The 17,667-nt window shown below is 35.3% G+C and overlaps 1 protein-coding gene across 2 annotated transcripts in view; it reads right to left on the bottom strand.

The window, feature by feature from the left end:
• Positions 1-4,055: 4,055 nt before the first annotated feature.
• The window catches only part of LOC148958374 (uncharacterized), a 28,611-nt gene continuing 14,999 nt past the window's right edge, over positions 4,056-17,667 (bottom strand). Inside the window, exons 2-3 of one of the 2 annotated variants that reach the window (XM_089113058.1) lie at positions 16,361-17,079; positions 4,056-8,224 (exon numbers count right to left, since the gene is read on the bottom strand). In XM_089113058.1, the coding sequence (XP_088969184.1) occupies positions 16,371-17,054 (684 nt within the window). In that variant the 5' untranslated portion in view covers positions 17,055-17,079 and the 3' untranslated portion in view covers positions 4,056-8,224; positions 16,361-16,370. Of the gene's footprint in view, positions 8,225-16,360; positions 17,526-17,667 lie in introns of those variants that run through there. The other variant, XM_089113059.1, reaches the window with a different exon arrangement.

Here is a 17,667-nt window from a genome sequence, read left to right as displayed (position 1 = left end):
CACTTTTTTTCACTTACGGAAGAAGTACAGAATCATGTCTCCAGGCATACCTACCATGTTCAAGATAATTTTTGCAGCTAGAGACTATGTGCTGTGATGATTCTGATTGGAGACAGAAAGAGCAGGCAGATGACTGAGTAATTGACCATTTGCAGAGGTTTTTCCTAGTGGCAAGAGTGTTGTTTAGGTATTTGATGGTCAAGTTGTAAATGTTTTTTTTGTAAGGTAACTTTTGCTGGAAACTAGACCAAAGTTGATTAGTTCCCTTAGAAGCAAATTTTAAGATGCATGAGATAATAAATCCATGAGATGTAAGAACATTTTCAATGCGATTTTCGTGTTCAACTTGTTTGGTGTTGCGATAAACATCATATTGTATGTTTGTACCAGTGCTAGAATCTTTCCATAAAGAGCGAGTATCTTGGTTTGGGGACAGTTTGAGAATAATAATAATGAAAATAAAAAACCACATGTTATTAACTAGCCCCCGTCTGTTGCCCATTATCTGAGCAGAACTGCTTTTATCACTTAAAGAAGATCTAAACCGTTCTCCTGAGATTCCTCTGATACCATATTCACCTTTCTTTTTTATCAATATCCCATGATCTATGATATTAATGAAAAGACTTGGCCTCCAATGCTTAGTACAATTTTTGAGCAAAGTTACAGTGAGATATAACTTTTGAAACGGAAATTCTGTGTTAATATTTTGCTAGTAAAGAGAGAATAATTCGCTTGATCCTCTACCTTCTTGAATAGGCCCCATTTATAGGCTGTAGCTTGATGTAAGCCCAAATATCGATCAGTTCCTGGTTGCAAATTCCTTAGAGAACATTTTTCGTCAATAATCAATCCCAATAGGGAGCTGGAACTTCAGGGAACCCCGCTTCAAAGTACCCAATGTTCGGCCCTGGTGAGCAACTGATTGTGAAAATGCTCTCAAGGGATTATAGAACTATGAGATTAGATAATCAACAACTTTGATTATTTTTAGTAATATACTAAAGGGTGCCGAGCTGCTCTTTTTTTCTGTTCTGTTGTTGCCCAGGAAAATGATTGTGGACCGACGTGGGTTTTAACTAGAAAATACTTTGCCAATGTGTCTACAAAAATACAACACAACTTGAATGGAATGAGCTCCGAAAAACTAAACTCACGTCTCATCAACATTTAAATAAGTTGTAGACAAATGTGCCAGAGTTTTTTGTGATGACGTCTAAATCTAAATGTCATATTTTAATAACCCTCCTTTTTAGAAAGGCACATTTCATTTTTAAGTGATCATAAACTGGTCACTCCTACAAAACTTGTTTTATAATGTATACAGTCCTTTAATGAAGTTAATCATTGAGAATAAAATTATCAAGTTATGATAGTCAATGATGGACCGATAGTAATTTAACAAAAACACAACTGCATGCTTAAACATGTAGGAGCACGATAATAAAAACTTCCACAATAGTGAGAAGAGACATCAGAAAGTTTTAAAATCCATTGTTGAAAAGGTTAAGTCAGATAAGAAATTTGGAAAAACTAGGACGAGTTTTTCTTGCCTTTTCTTTAATCCTTGATCAACAAGTTTCAAATGTAACATAATGTTTGTTTTGATATTTAGCAGGGTCATCAGTCAGTGTTTTATATTTTTTACTTGACAAGTTATGGCTATTTTGCACAAAACTTTTCTAAAGAATTATCAAATGCTTACTTTATAAACAAGTTATTTTTGACAATGTATCATAGGATGCCACAAAAGGATTAGAAAATGGTTTCCTCGTTGTCTATACCTCTTTTTAATTCCATCCATCATAACGAAATTATAATTTCCTCAATTAAACCAATCAATCATATATATTAGATCCAAAACTAATCCATTCTTTGCATAATGTCAACAAGCAGGTCTTTAGAAATGGGATAAAGTTTATTTATCAAAGTCCTTCTCACAGCCAAATCTATGTTAACTCTCTTCGTTCACGGTTTCAAGTCTGTTGCATACCTAAAATGTTTTTGCATCTAAACAAATTAGGAACAGCCTCCAAGCTTTGGAAAATTAAATCTGCAACTCAATTAACTACAGAATATATTTTGGTCAAATAATTTATTGCTATACCCTTTTACCCCGCTCATAAGCGAACCTCATTTAAAGGCGCATGCGCATATATCCGGATGTAGGCGCAGTGCGCTTATAAGTGGATCTTCATCTTACGGTTCTTGCGAGAAAGATGGAGAACACAAAACAACAGCAATATGGCCATCTATTTTCTTAATGACTACTTTTACATGCTTCCTCGATTCTTTGTCTTGCACTATCAATTTCTTTAAATAGTCCTTTTAGGTATAAACTTGGGTATAAACTGACACGATGACCAAGACAACTTTGATGAAGAACAGCTTAATGAAGCTGATAACAGCCTAATGATCACTGATAATAACTTTGATCCTGAGGAAGCTGTCATTGAATAACTGTAAAATTATATATTATTGAAATTCTATTGTATTATATTATAATTCTATTGTTGAAACATTACTCGTGTAATTTTATTGTTAAAAATTTTCATTTTTTATCGATTCACACGTCTGCATCTGAATCGCATTTTCCTACCCTGAAAAGTGACAAAATCATTAATTTCCGTTTATAAGCGCATGCGCATTTAAGCGGGGTAATAGTTTAACCTTGTTGTTAGAGATTATGTTGGGAAAGAACCAAAAGAAAGAATCTTTTTAAAGAATCAGAAAACATTTGCTTACAAATCAATGTTTAGTAGCTAATCATTTTTAGGGAAACATTTCAAAGCAAATTCCTACAACTTGGCAAACAAAGACAGAGGTAGAAACTGGGAACATTGGAGCACCAGCCCCCACTTTTCAAAACCAAAGGCTAAGTGTTTGTTTGTAGGGCACGGAGGTGCCTCTTTTGCATTAAGGTGTCTCACTTTGAAAACGCTTTCTAAAAAGTCCATGAAGAGAATCCATTCCAATCTTAAATTTCGTGAACGAGGAGAGTGATTCCAAAAGTCTTCAATAAAAAGAAGACATTTGAACACGATCATGTATTACTAGGAGCGTCTTCAATTCTGAAAAATTTAGATAGAATACGACTCTGGGTTGGGGGGGTTGAGGTAGGGTTGAGGGGGGGGGGGGTTGAGGGGTGGTGGATGGGTTCTGGGAAAACTTTTTCAGATATTTTTTGACCGTCTTTTTTCTTATTTTTGAAAACAGAGTATGAACTAAAATGAAAATAAACTCTTTATATACTGGTTGATTTTATTTTATCTATTTACTAACTTGTTTATGTATATTTCTATTATTTGACTATTATTTGCATAAATTCTGTAAATAACTTTCTGTACCCTTGCAATGTCTGCATTTTGGCTGTGTAAACATGGCCTAATGAAGATACTCGTAACAAAGAAGATGCACATTTTTGTTGAGGAACTAAAATTCTCTCAATCAATACAACAGCTTCTTGTTATTCACATCGATGTACACTCTGAGCCAAAGGTCACCTTTTTTCCCCAACATCTGTCACCAGAGTTTTAGCATGACCCTCCCCTTCCCTCCCCTTCCCTCCCCTTCCCTCCCCTTCCCTTCCCTTCCCTCCCCTTCCCTCCCCTTCCCTCCCCTTCCCTCCCCTTCCCTTCCCTTCCCTTCCCTTCCCTCCCCTTCCCTCCTCTTCCCTCCCCTTCCCTCCCCTTCCCTCCTCTTCCCTTCCACATCTTTTCTAAAAAGCAATAATCAATTTCTTTTCTGAGAATCGTCGAATTGTCTATTTTGAGCGGTACTTTGTTTTCTTAAATTTTAGACTTGGAGATGCATTTTTAGCCACTCTAGATGGCTTAATTCAAAAATATTTTTGCGCGTCGGACCCAACTGGTGGGCCCTCCTATGTCACTAAACTGTATTCTTCTCCCCCCAGGTTTCATTTCGTGGCACCGTTTGTGAAAATAAAGACTTCTTAAAGCCATCAGCATTGGGAGCTTAGTCCACCTAACGTCCAATAAAGTTCGTGCCTTTCTTTGCATTGTCAAAAAGTTATTAAAACACAATAAAAAGTCACATTTTACAAAACCCATCATATGTGAATCTGTACAAAATCTCGTTGGGTACTGCTATCATTCCAAACCAACACGAATGCAAAACATAGTAAAGATTCTTAATTCCATTTGCTTCGTTGTTAGGCTACGCAATATATAAAATATCAACCCAAGCATCCTATTCAAATACGTTCAACACCCCAGCATATAAAATTCCAAATACTATTTCCTACTAAGCAGATACCCATCAATTAAATGATCCTGCACGCAAGTTAGAGATGTTTAAGAAGCAAAAGATTTTCTCTGCTTATGCATGTGTTAGACTTGATACGGGAAGATAACAGAACCATCACACGGGACGACTTGGTAGGAAAAAATAGAGTGATCACAAGGGAATGGTGTATTGGAGGATTCGATAGAACCAACAACATATCAAATAAAAAGTACGGAAAATTTGAAAATTTTTAAGGAATCTTCAGGTATTGATTTTTCTAAATGGCAATAAAAGTGGGAGGAAAAATTTTTTTAGCTGATTCATTGAGTATATGTTTTGATGAAAGTTCTTACAATATTAGGTGCTATTTTAAATTTTAGGCCTTGTAAAAAAAAGCCATTTTAGTGTCCGCAAAACAATGAGATAGTTATAGTTAAATTCTAGGCAAAATAGTTGCAGCTTATTTTTGCACCGGTAAAAGTTGACAAAGGTGCAAAGTTGAGAATAATCTGTCAATACACGAGAAAAGAGGAATTAGGATATTTTTGCAAAAACATTGTTTTATAGCCATGAAGAGGAAAGCTTGGAGGGGGTGGGCGATTGTTCGCATTTTCACAGAATTATGCCACATTTAGGCACTTCTTGATTCAAATAGCATTAGCAATCAAGCTGGGTAATATAGATTGCTTTTGCGGTTGTGCTCGACACAACTAATACGAATGCCACAGAAACGAATGGCAAATTCATTCATTTCTTGCTAATTGTACTATATGTTGCGGCCTATCTGCAGCACAAAAGTAACTCTATCGTACATTTTCTCATAACGTTAATCTTATGAACTTCACAGTACATATATTTTGATTATAACTTCGAATGACATTACTTTCGGTGACAAATTGCTGACAATGTTGGGATGGACTAACTATTCGCATAAAATAAGATTTATCTCTAAAAAAAATGGTTCTTAAACACGTCAACTGAGGTTTTTTTAATCTAAATATTCTATAAAACTAAGAACCACAAATTGTCGTTAGAAAACGTGACAAAGGCAAGCATAATTGCTAAGAAAATCAAACTCGTTCAAAATTGAAATCCTAATATGGTTAATTTGTCTCAAAAGATTGGCTCGTCCGAATTTTCTTAACATAATTATGCTCTCATTTTCACCAACATATTCTTTTAAAATACTGTGCACGCTGTTTGCAAATATTTTAGAAACTTACTCTGTATAAAACACAACGATGCCACGACAAAACAACGTTTCTAAAAAATTAAACGAACTATATTTTTATTACAGGTTCTAAGAAACTTATACAAAACTAACTAATATACAAAAAGTCACAATAAGAAAATTTTGTGGCAATCTTTACTTTTTACACGCCACGCACACTGCAGCAGAATGAAATATGTCACCGTTGTGAAAAATAATAGGCAACACTGAACCTGGTGATTAATATTAAATAATGTTGAAGAAGAATTATAGAATTCAAATTTGTATAACCAGTTTTGATTCTTTTGAACTCACAAGAGATAGAGGAAGTCACACGAGGGAAATAGAGATTTCTCTAGTGACATAACAAAAATGCATATTTGCTTTATAAAGGTATCTTCCTGGAAGATAAAGCCATTCTTCCTGGAAGATAAAGCCATTCTTCCTGGAATTTACAGCAATAAAAATAGTTCTAAATGGAACGGTAACACTCTGCTTTGACATATTTTGCGCCGTGTTTAATAGAAAGTTAAGACACAGACGACCTAATTAAGATAATGATTTTCAATAAATCAACACTTTTTTTATCAAAATCTTTTTATTAGAATGAAATTCGATGTCAAACTTGCCTGCAACAATTTTTAAGCTATAAACTACTTTTTTTGTTTTGACAAGATTTAATCTTACGTGGAACTTTCAAACGCTAGCAGGCAAATCGACCTAATTAGAAAAACGTGGATTTTAAAGCTTTAACATATATGCTTGTGATAAACGTTGCTATCGCATTTAAGAGGATTCCTCATCGGACTTAATTAATTTTGGGCAACTGAAATGATTTGAAACTGAACCTAAAACCAGACAGTTTGTTTTTCAATAGAATGATATTTCATAAACACAAAAGGGGGATAATAGTTAGTGTGAGTGAGGCCTAGTGTCGAATGCCCAGACTATTGGCATTTATTGAGGTGCTAGAGGTGGGGGAACGAGACAGTGAGCAAAGGCTGAAAGGCTTCAGTTAACCTACAATCATCCTAGGTAAGATATGGTCTCTCAAAGACTATATCACTCACATGAACTGGATCGTTCTCGTTGAATTTTTTACAAGGTAACATGACGACCGAACATTACAGGACCTAATTGCCACAAGACTATCAACATTCAGTGACGACGTAGCGATATCCTGTTAATGTTCATAGTCTAATGCAAAAAATGCTAATTTCTGTCTGGAAATTTTCAATGCTACATGATTAATAATCGAATTCATGTCAGACCCTGCCCATTATTGGTCGTATATGCTCCTGTAACAAACTCCAAAGAAGAATCTCTCAGTTACTGATACATTTCTTATAAATCCTTCGTGGCGGTTTATGCAAATTACCTACCGCCTTAATGTAGAACTTGAAAATTTTGTTCCGTTTTTGTGACATTTAATCAAAAACTCTTATCACTATTAGCATCGCCTGACGCGATTTACAAGAACCCACTTAATCTAAAGTGCATTGGAGTTTGGTTCTTTGAAGACTTTCTCAGACATTCTACATCCAAAAATATTTGGTCTAGATTAAATCTTGCATTAAGTGGAAGTTCTGTACAAATCGGCTTAACTTCTTAAAGCACGATGACTAACACGCCTAAGTTTCACTTTCCCAGTACGGTAGACAATCAATAGACTGACGATATTCTACACCAAACCATTTTGAATAAAACACCTTTTATTCAATTTCGATGTCTTCCATTATTTGCAATCCAAAGTTTATTTATCTTTTGAAATGATCTGATTAGTGCTCTTCGTCAAAATCGTGGCACTAGACGATACTAGGAGGGTTATATCTCCCATCCAATTACAGCCAGTCGTGCAAAGATGCTTAGCAATATATACCTGACAAGAAGTCTTTTGGCACTGATGTCATTTATTTGCTTATGAGCGTTAATCGTACATTAAACTGAATTCTAGCCTCTAACTCTATTAGTTGTCCAGCTCACTGATCTACCGTGGTATCACTCAATGATTAACCAAAGCAAACTTCCACGCAAATTTTTTAAACTGGCTGTCAATTCTAAGCCTTGAAACAATGACTTTAGCACTAAAAATCTCACGCGGTAACAGTAAATAATTGTCAGTTGGTTTTCCTTCTGCGAGACCTAATAACAGGGGTGCAATAGGCATGACTTTTTCTTGTATTGAAATTCTGCAAAGTGATTGGCTAAGTCAATTCTTAGAAACATTATCGGGCAATCGGCCCTGGTGGACCCCTAGAAACTGGACTTATAATAAGTGGCAATAAACATTTTAGGGTATGCATTACCAGTAACGATGTTTTTTGTACAGTAACACAAAGGAAGTTCACGTCCAACACACCAACGCGAGGCAAATGACAAAAAACTCCCAACAAGAAATGCCTGCTTGGCCTAAAAGTGAGCTATTATGGTATAGATCTGCAATATCATGTTTTGAAAAATAAAGGAAAGCAGAGGAGATTGAAATTGCCTTCTGTTAGTGGATGTGGTGGACCCGACTTGTCTAGACGATTAATTCAACTGCGATGGCATTAAAACTGATTACGCAACAAAAGCATCGTAAATTACTCGTCAAAATATTTTTGTAAACACATGTACAAACAAATGCAGTAAAATACAGGCCTACTATAGAGTTTTTTTCTAAAATAATTTTACAATTAGCTACAAACGAAAGTCACATTTCAAACTTTACCTCATTCATCATTTCAGTCAAAAATGGTTCTTTTATCATTGACTGGAATCTTGCATTACCTAAAGTAAAAAAACCAAACATCAAGATCACTTCAAAATCAAAGATGGCTCTATCTGCACAAGTCGGCAGAAAAAAAGGGCTGCGTTGGTCCCTATCAATAAAAATTTGACGATGTCAGGTTTTATTATCGTTGCAAAGTTTCTATTAAATAAAAAATCTTATTAAGACGAAAGAATCTATTCAGGATAGAAATTTACAACATTGCAAAGTGTGGCCAAGGAATATGGCTACCCTAAAGGCTATGGCAAAAAAGCATACATCTTAATTACGACAAAAATTCAAATAAAAAAGCTACTGACAAAAACAAGAGAGTTAGAAAGTTTTCACATTAGCCTGGCTTCTGTGACTATGAATAACAGCGACTTAAGTCAATTTGATACAACACAAGTTGAAATTGCAGCAATTGTGGTGTGATTCAATATTCGATTCCATAGCTTATCTGCTTCGGGCTTAGATGCACCTATATATTACAAATGCCTAACCAAGCACCAGTCTAAGCAGCTAGGCAATAAAAAGCAATATCTTTATGTCCAAGTGTAATCATATAATTTGCATTTTTCAGTCTTCTTAAGACGATACAAGCTGTGTAATTCTCTAACGAAGATAAGAAATAACGGCTTCACTGAGTGGGGTTTCGTTAATGCAAAGATATGCAAGATTTGAACAGATAAAAACTTTATTAAGTAATAACTGCAGCAATAGATTATTCTGCCATTTCCATTTTGGTAAATATTCAGAGCAACAATGACGTCAGTTTAAAGTTAAAACTACCTCTTGAAACAAACAACTTTTAAATTATTCAGAAAAGTTACTAGCATTTTTTCTTCTGTGATAAGCCCCGTGGAAAAATCTTCATGATATATTATTGACTTTGTCGTTTTCTATTATTTAATAATACAGTTATGTGTGTTAAGTTGGGATGTTGCCAGCGTCTCTTTACTCTGTTTAGAGAAATTATAAATGTTGCATGCCGGCGATCAATTATTTGCAACAGAAAGACTTGTAGATCTCAAATAACTTCGATCAATCAAGCATTTTGCCCTTAATTGAATTATCGACCGAGGCATGAAATAATGAACAGTAAATTCCATTAAGTATAACTTTTAATTTGGGTGGCTCTCTGAAAAACGTCTTTAGTTGTCTGAAAATTATGGGAAAAGATTGACCACAAGGTGCAGCGGTCACCTAATTCGGTCATATGAAATTTTTTGCATTAATAATCCCTGATTGATTTTAAATCAATCCATAATCTTGTCATATTTTGTCTCAGTTTGTTTATAAAAAAGAATAACTGCAATTTCTAAACAGACAAAAGTGCCTTATCTTGGGCGCGCAACTAATGAAAGTCCTTCCTTCTTGAGTTCATTTTCCTATTACAACTGTTTAGATACTAAGGCCAGTTAAGAATGGGTGGCCCTAATTTCATATAGCTCTTTGTTGAACAAAAACAAACATATTTCACAATGGCCAAGTCGTTTTTATCGCAAAGGGAGTGCCGTCTGTGAGAGATGCCGCAAAGGAACGAAGCACAGTTATGTTTCCATCATTAAGATATAACTGTGAGTTCTTTCTTTAGCAGAACTTTTGTTTTTAAAAGAAATATGAAGGAATATTTGTTCATTTATTGACATATAAATGTAGTTTTCGATTGGCATATGTTATTGTCAATTAAAAGCAAGATCTAAAAAGTAGAAACGAAAGTGATAGCAAAATTGTTTACTCATGAAAACATTTTCTTCTAAATTTGATTAATCAGATAAGTCTATGTATTTTTGCAAGAGTATTTGATGTTTGTGAAATAGATAAATATCATGTTTAAATGTGATTTATTAAATATTTATGAATTGTGGTAATATCGAGGGATCGGAAAGTCGCTCTAGGCCAGTTTTTACCAAAATGAGGAAAGGAGAAGAAGTTTTACATGAAAAAAGAAAATGGAAATGAGGCGAAGGCGGTTGGTATTATTTTTTGAATAATTGTGCTGAGTAAAAGCAGGCACAAAAGAGCTTTACGAAAGTTGATTTATTCTAATTTATTGACTTTGTAGAATAATTTTAAAACGAAGACGGTTTATTAGGCAGCAGGTATTAAAGATGAGTGCTGAATAACAGGTATTAAGGTATATCCTAGCGATTCAAGATTAACACACCCATAGAAATAAACCGATTTGCTATTAAGACATTCGTATGGTATCACAACTTTCGTAAAGCTGCCTCATCGTGCATAAGCAATCGCATTTCGATGACCAGAACGAATTAAAACGATTAAAGTTTTCATTGGGCAATAAACGCCCAAGCATTGAATACGTTGCGTTTGCAAGAAAACAACAACTTTGAAATGCTGGGTTTTGACAAATAAGCAATCTTTCTTTGCTAAACAACATATTTTCAAAACAGTGAAAAATTTTTCAGCAAAACTATGCATGAAGCTCCCAACAATAAACACTAAATCTTTTTTGACAGTGGGAAAAGATTCTGTATTGTCTATGCCACACTGGAAGCTTGTGTTGTTACTCAGACACTTGATCAAATTGAAGATCTTTTGTAATTGCAGCATTCAATCTTTCTTGTCAGAATCGACGGGGTATTTTGACATGGTACACTACATCTCCGAGCGAGTTGAGAGAAAACCAACAGGTGTCCTAGCAGGCCATGGGAAACACTTCTAAAAACAAGTAAAATCACTGCCAAAAGTCCTGGAACACTAACCTAGGATTTCAAAGGCAAATTCAGTCATCCTCCTCTACTCCTAAGAACAATGTTGATTTTCTATAGAAAAAAGAAAGGGGTTATGGAGTACGCTTTTTCTTGTGGATTGTTTGATATTTTTCTATACTTTCAACATTGTTTTGGGGGAAAGGGGGACGAAAATAGTAGTATTCGGGAAAACAAATGAAAAATAGAAAAGCACAGCGCAAAGTGTTGGGTGTTTCAAGTGATTTTGGCAGTGATTGTACAACTTTTGAGAAAGAGACATTCCTACCATGTTTTGAAAATAGCATAGATTCAATTTTAAACAAACCACCTCCCTAAAGCTATTTACCAAAGTGACCTGAAAAAGTTGATGATGGAAATCGTAAATTTCTTGAAGCAGAAATTTCGCCAAAGACGAATGTGAAAGAATAAGAATTACACCAAATCTCTTTTTGAGAGTTGAGAAGTAGCTAAGTCTCCTACTAGAGTATTAGGTCGTATCATCTTTTTTATTATAAGTCAAAGAGCGAGAACATGCAAGCAATCCATTTCAATTGAGCGATAAGTGAAAACGAGAACTTAGGCAATGTCATTTTGTCTTTTTTTAATTTCTTTGGAAAACAGACGATTCAGCTATGCTTAAAAGTGCTAAATGGTGAACGGAGAAAATCTTAAATGCTGGTATATTCTTGGTTTCACATGTCTTTCTATCGCTCAACTCTCATCCAAGACGGCAAATTGTAAATTTTATTTCGGGAACTTTTATCTTTACTACAATGGAAATAGTGATCTTGTTGTCTTTACGATCTTAGGTTTTTTAAGTGATAAACCATGAAAAATTGACCCTTGCTCCCAACAAACTATCTGGAGTCCTGAACACGTAACATTTTGTTATTGTGCTGCTGTTCTGTGCTCTTTTTGATATTACCAATTCATTTCTCTTCTTATGATGTTGTACTTTTTGTTTAGCTATGGTACAGGCATCAAATTATTCTAAAAGGAAAACCAATGTCTTCGGTAGCTTTTCAATGGCTTCGGTAGCTTTTCAATGGCTTCGGTAGCTTTGCAATGGCTTCGGCTGAAATCAACCAAAACACGGAAGCTGTTGTCGAAATGCGACCACCACAGCCTCAGGACTGTTGCCCAAGGGCGCTCAACTTGATTTTGATTCGATAGTGGAAGGTAGCAGTGATCTATTGTTCTATTGAATATTTGGTGTAGCATTCATTGTGTGCGTCATTTTTTGATCTCTCATGGGGCATAATCACCTACCAGGAAGGACATAAGCACTCTGCAAATCTACTATAATTGAAAACGTAAAGGCCAATTGTTACCTCCAACGGGATATATCAATGATAATGAACGTTTTAAAACATCTCCCGTTATCTTTAAGCAGCTTGATACTTGGTACACTAGAAGCTTATCGCAATGATCATAATTCGATTTTGTAAACTGGAGCTTTTGGATTATTGCTATTCTGAAGCCCATATTAACATTTTTTGAAATCATCGTTCAATGAGAGCCTAGCCCCAGGATTTTTGCTTGGTAAAAATATCGCAAATTCCGCACAAATAACATCATACGGTCATCAAATTCCATAGATAAATAAAGATCTTAAAATCAATCAAGAAAATAAAAGCTAGCACCTCCCATAGAAATTTCTTTTAGAGATATCACTATAAACATATCATGTTATAATTTGTTTACAACTTCCTCCGCATTTAAGACTGTTAGGATTTTCAATTCAAATCCCGAATATTTTGAAACATGAAAGCTATATAGTTTGTGTTAGCCATTAATATTTATAAGAAATACAAACTAAAAGTCTTTGTCTCTTTTATAGCGATGTAGAGAGAAACCGCATTCTACAAGGCTCAATCTTTGTTACTATGTTGTTAATCAATAATCATTTCTTCTTATCAACTAGATTTAACCACTGTTTGCAAAACAATAACTGCTTCGTGACGTAGAAGTTTTCACAATTTTGTTAAAAATAGTTCGCTTGTTACAGGCCAGTTTTCCTTGGAATCTCTCTTTCAATCTTGTTTGAAAACAATTTCGTTGTTTCTTGGATTGTGAAATGTTGAATATACAAGATTTACTTGTCACGAGATGCAAGCAGTGACCTGGAAGTTTGGTGTTCTTTCTAAAAACCGGTAAAAAGTATCCACTGTTATGATTTATTGGAAATGATAACGTGAGTTATTTTTCAGGTTGGATTTCAACAAGAAACGAAATATTTGAAATGTCTGTTTCATCTGCTTTGATGAAAAAAACCTGTCTTTGTCGTATTCTCGGATTCAAATTTTTATCAAGCGACTTACAATGTTTGATTCGTATGAGTTACATTGATAAACATAGCCCTGCAACTTGAATATAAAGAAAATATGGTTTGCTGAAAATGGTATTGTACTAAGCTACGCACTGCTTTCTAGCATGCAGTGCATTTCTCCGCCATTACACAGATTGTTGCTTTCGAGTTTCAATGGAAATGAGGAGGAGCAAATTACATGGTATATTTATCACGGCGTTTGCACCATGTCACTGAGCATAGCGATTGATAGCACCTGAAAACTGTGATTGAATAAAATACTATTAAAGTAATAATATAATGCTGATACCCAGCACATTTTTCTTTAACAATTAAAACATCACATTGCTGTATTCCCATATATTCACCTTCTTAGAGTACAATTTAAATTTTTCACAATGCAACTTATGTTGCATTTTGCTCTCAACAAACCTCAAAATAATCGAATAAAGAAGAAAAAGGAGAAAAGGAGAAAAGTTTGCTCTGCCAAGAAAAAAGTCGAGACTGCGAGAGTCACTGCGTTTTTCTGTATTTTGTTCAGCGCCACATGAGTGCTATTTAAGAAAATTCGTAACAAATGAGCCTTCGATGAAGTTGCCCCTCCCTAGCAGAAAACGAATCTTGATATTGATATTGTGAAAGCTAAATCATGGCAATTCCCCCTTTAGTTCAACTTTATTGATCCTTAACTACCTTCAGTTCTCTACCATCAAGAAAAGATAATGCATTATTTTATCATGATACCAATTATGCTCAAAATGTCAGCGATGACTTAACTTGAGATCGAACCAAAATTCATTTGACGAATGACTGTCAGTAGAATGATTGACTGGCCGACATTTCATTGGCCAATCAAAGCATTCGAAATATGCTATAGTTGGTTTTATAAATTACATCTGTTCGGATTGCAATACAACTGAATGCACAATGAAGCAAATTTCAGTCTTGTATTTGCTGCAGTTTTTATTACCAGAGACAATCAGGTACTGAGTCTTTACAACTGGTGATATGCGTTTGGTGTATAGAATAGGACGGCTGCTTTGCAACGCTAAAATATAACTAGGCCTCTAAACGTGTTGAGTAAATTGGTGATACAAACAACATACTTCCTCTCTCCTCTCCTCGTTCTAGAAATAGTTTCTTTTTATTCTTTTCGTACATTCTGCATCTTCTAATTCTATTTATGTCAGTTTTACATGTAAAGTGCCACAGGGTTGCTATTTGCTATTTATTCCCATGCTCCCTGTGGTATCGTCTTGTAAACCTATGTATGTTTAGTAAAGATTTTATGAGAACATGAAAAAAATTTGCTATGCAACGTCTCTTTTGTAATGCCTTGACCAATCAGTAAAGGCAGTGTCTATCATGTGAACCTACCATTACTAAAATTCCTTAGATTCGACATGCATTACCGTTGTACTTACAAGTACAATAAAATTCAAAAATAAATCGTCTTTCAATCAAAAACTTTTTTCTTACAACTTCCATTTATTGCATTTTTTAATACCCATGAAGCAAAAAACCTAAATGAAGGCTTCAATGAAATTGAAATCATTTTTGTTACGGATAAAGCCTTCATTCATCCGAAAAACCGTCGTAAAACGCCTAATTAAATTTCGAGTCTTCGAAATTTTCCCAGCATTGATAGTAAATCGAAGAGTTGTACAAGATTATCAAACAGCATTCAAACGGCCTAGCAAAATCATGTAGAAAGAGCTGCATTTAGCCACGGTAGCCGCAAGATGAATGCTGTAATAAAGAGTGATTACCCCTCTACCATATATCTAATTTCTTAAAGGAAGCCTGCTTTCATTGCCAAATTAGCAGAAACATTGGATTATGGAATGATCATAAACCAATCCTGTGCATTTACTTACATGACCATGGAAAAATGTATTTCTTTTCAAAATTAATGAAATTTTATTTGATACGCCAATACATATACCAGAAAGAAAATTGTTTCGGTTAACTAAAGAAGGTGTGGTGCATATCAAAATTAAAAGAAAACTGTCAGATCTCATGATGTATAAAAAGCTTCACTTCTAGACGAGTTGTAAAGATTTGCACGGCTATAACGGCATTCTTTGACCAGTTCCCTAACTGGATTGTGTTCAGATTGTCTATAGAGACATTGTTCTTTCACTAAACTTCGGCATTGTTAAAAGATCAGCTGATTGGTTTGAGATTTTCCGCATTGAAAACGCAACTCACAATTATTTACGGCGCACGAAGAATGCGATGCTTGATTCAGATCTCTCCTCCCTAGCTTCTGTTTAGACTGAGGTAAGTGGCTCTGAGAAGTTTATGATTTAATGGAATGCAAAACAAACGGACGGTGCTTTCCAGAAATTGCAAAACATTGCTCGTGTTTGCAAGGGGAAAAAACATCACACTAAACGCAGCGATTTTGTAGCCGATCGAACGACTAAATATTTGCAGATGCAGTGTTTTTGTAATAAAAATAAAGGATTTGTTGATACCATCAAGGGATTGCCACTAGGATGCAGGGAGAGATGTTTTATGGCGAAGGGAATTTTCAAAAATTATTGATTTCTAAAACAAGACAATTTTATTCGGGCTCAAGCACAAAATGTGCCAAGATTAAGGGGATTTATATTGAATGATCACTCACGCAAAGGGTTTTCAAAACATAATTAAAACAATGAAAAAAATGTCTATCCACGATCACTTCTAACAATGTTTTAACTTTCAATTATAGCTGACAACGAATGTACTGTTTTTAAATATTTTGTGGAAATTGAGGTTTAAGATTAAGAGTATTAAAAAAAGTTTTCAAGCGAAACGCCGAATCGTTTATTTCATATGTGTAAATCAAATGCCACCATTAATTTAGCATTGATGCTATTGAATTTCAAGACATTGCTCTGAGTAACATCTTGTTTAGTCGCCTCCTCCCTCTTGTTAGATATTGAAAAGAGGTAAAAAGATCCCCAGGTATCTTAGTGATATTTGGCAAACCTTCCTTCGTATTTTGCTAAACTAATTATGTAAACAACGTCTCATGCACGAAATGATCTTTGAAGATGTTTTTTACTGGTGTAATTAATGACGTAACTATAATTGCTTAGATAAAAGTAAGGAACAAAGACAATATTTTAAAATCAACTAACCTCTTTATTGTCACCAAAGGCACATTGTTGGTCCTTTTTGAAAGACATCGTCCTTCATCGGATCGTCTTCCATAAAGGGGAATTCTGAACTTTCTTTCGACGAAGAGGTATATGACGAGTCGGAAATGCATGGCGATGGTATGCTTAAACCAGTATCCATAGAGTCTCCGAACGGGTCAAGTTTCATGTCATCTGAAGGAAATAGCAAATACGAAAAGTCATGACTGTCCTGCAAATCGAGCTCTGTGTTAGTTTCGAAGCTCTCAATTGAGTCGATTGAGCTGCAGGACCGTGAGCTGTACGATGACCCACAAGAGCTGCGAGATTCTTCAGTCTCAGATTCTCTTTTCTGGTCATCTTCGTCCAGAATTTCCTGCAAAAGCAAAATTGTCCTTGATGCCAGCTTTACGACCTCGATCTTCGATATGTTCTCTTCTCCAGGTAAAAGTGGAAGAAGATCTTTTAAACCAATAAATGCATTATTGATAATTTGCAATCTTCTTCTTTCTCGCTCATTTGCAGCTCGTCTCTGCTTGCTTACCCCTGTCAGCATTCGCTTTCGTCGACGTGGTTTCCTTCTTGTCTGTTTCGTCTTTTTCGAAGGTAAATCATCACTAGCCTGACTGGATTCGTCCATGTCAAACTGTGGCTCCAATTCTGCACTAAAATCGTCGAAATCTGCCAGTATATCCATATCTTGAGAATCTTTGTCTTCTGTCCTGAAAACGCGAAGGACAATAATATTGAAGAAAAGCTTTCGTAAAAGATAGCTAGATTGTTGTCTATTACGAAGGGGCGTTGCTCAGAACCATGTCAGCTCGAATGGTCTTCTGCCCACATCGCTCTTTATAAATACACACATAGACCACAAGAGTGTGTCCCTGCTTGAGATTAAGCATCTAGGGCAATAGCATGATTCGATTACTGCCCTTTGTTATTTAAGTCTTTATCTTAGAAAGAACTAACGACTGATTATTGATTTTCGGGTATAAAAATTCAAGCTGCGAAGTATTTCCCTAAACTCTAGTAATCCACTTGTTCCTGGCTGTCTTGCACAAAAGGGACATGCTCCAGCACACATCAAACGCATGCGCCGATTAAGGTTGAGTAGCAAGGATAACATCCCTTAAGAGTTATTCTCTTCTGCACTAAAGCATTTCCCCGCTGGAGGAATTTCGTACAGAGGTTTATCCAACGGGGAGTCTTTGTAGCAAATAGCTTGCATCGGGTATCTAAGCTTATTTGTAGTTTATCATGTTGAGTCAATAGCTGGCACCTGAGATCCGTGCAAAAGGCCGTTCCAGAAA

The sequence above is a fragment of the Rhopilema esculentum genome, chromosome 16 (genome assembly GCF_057945365.1).
Source record: "Rhopilema esculentum isolate cy_ngs chromosome 16, ASM5794536v1, whole genome shotgun sequence".
In the NCBI taxonomy this organism is placed as follows: Eukaryota; Metazoa; Cnidaria; class Scyphozoa; order Rhizostomeae; family Rhizostomatidae; genus Rhopilema; species Rhopilema esculentum.
This window is presented reverse-complemented; position numbering and strand designations above follow the sequence as displayed.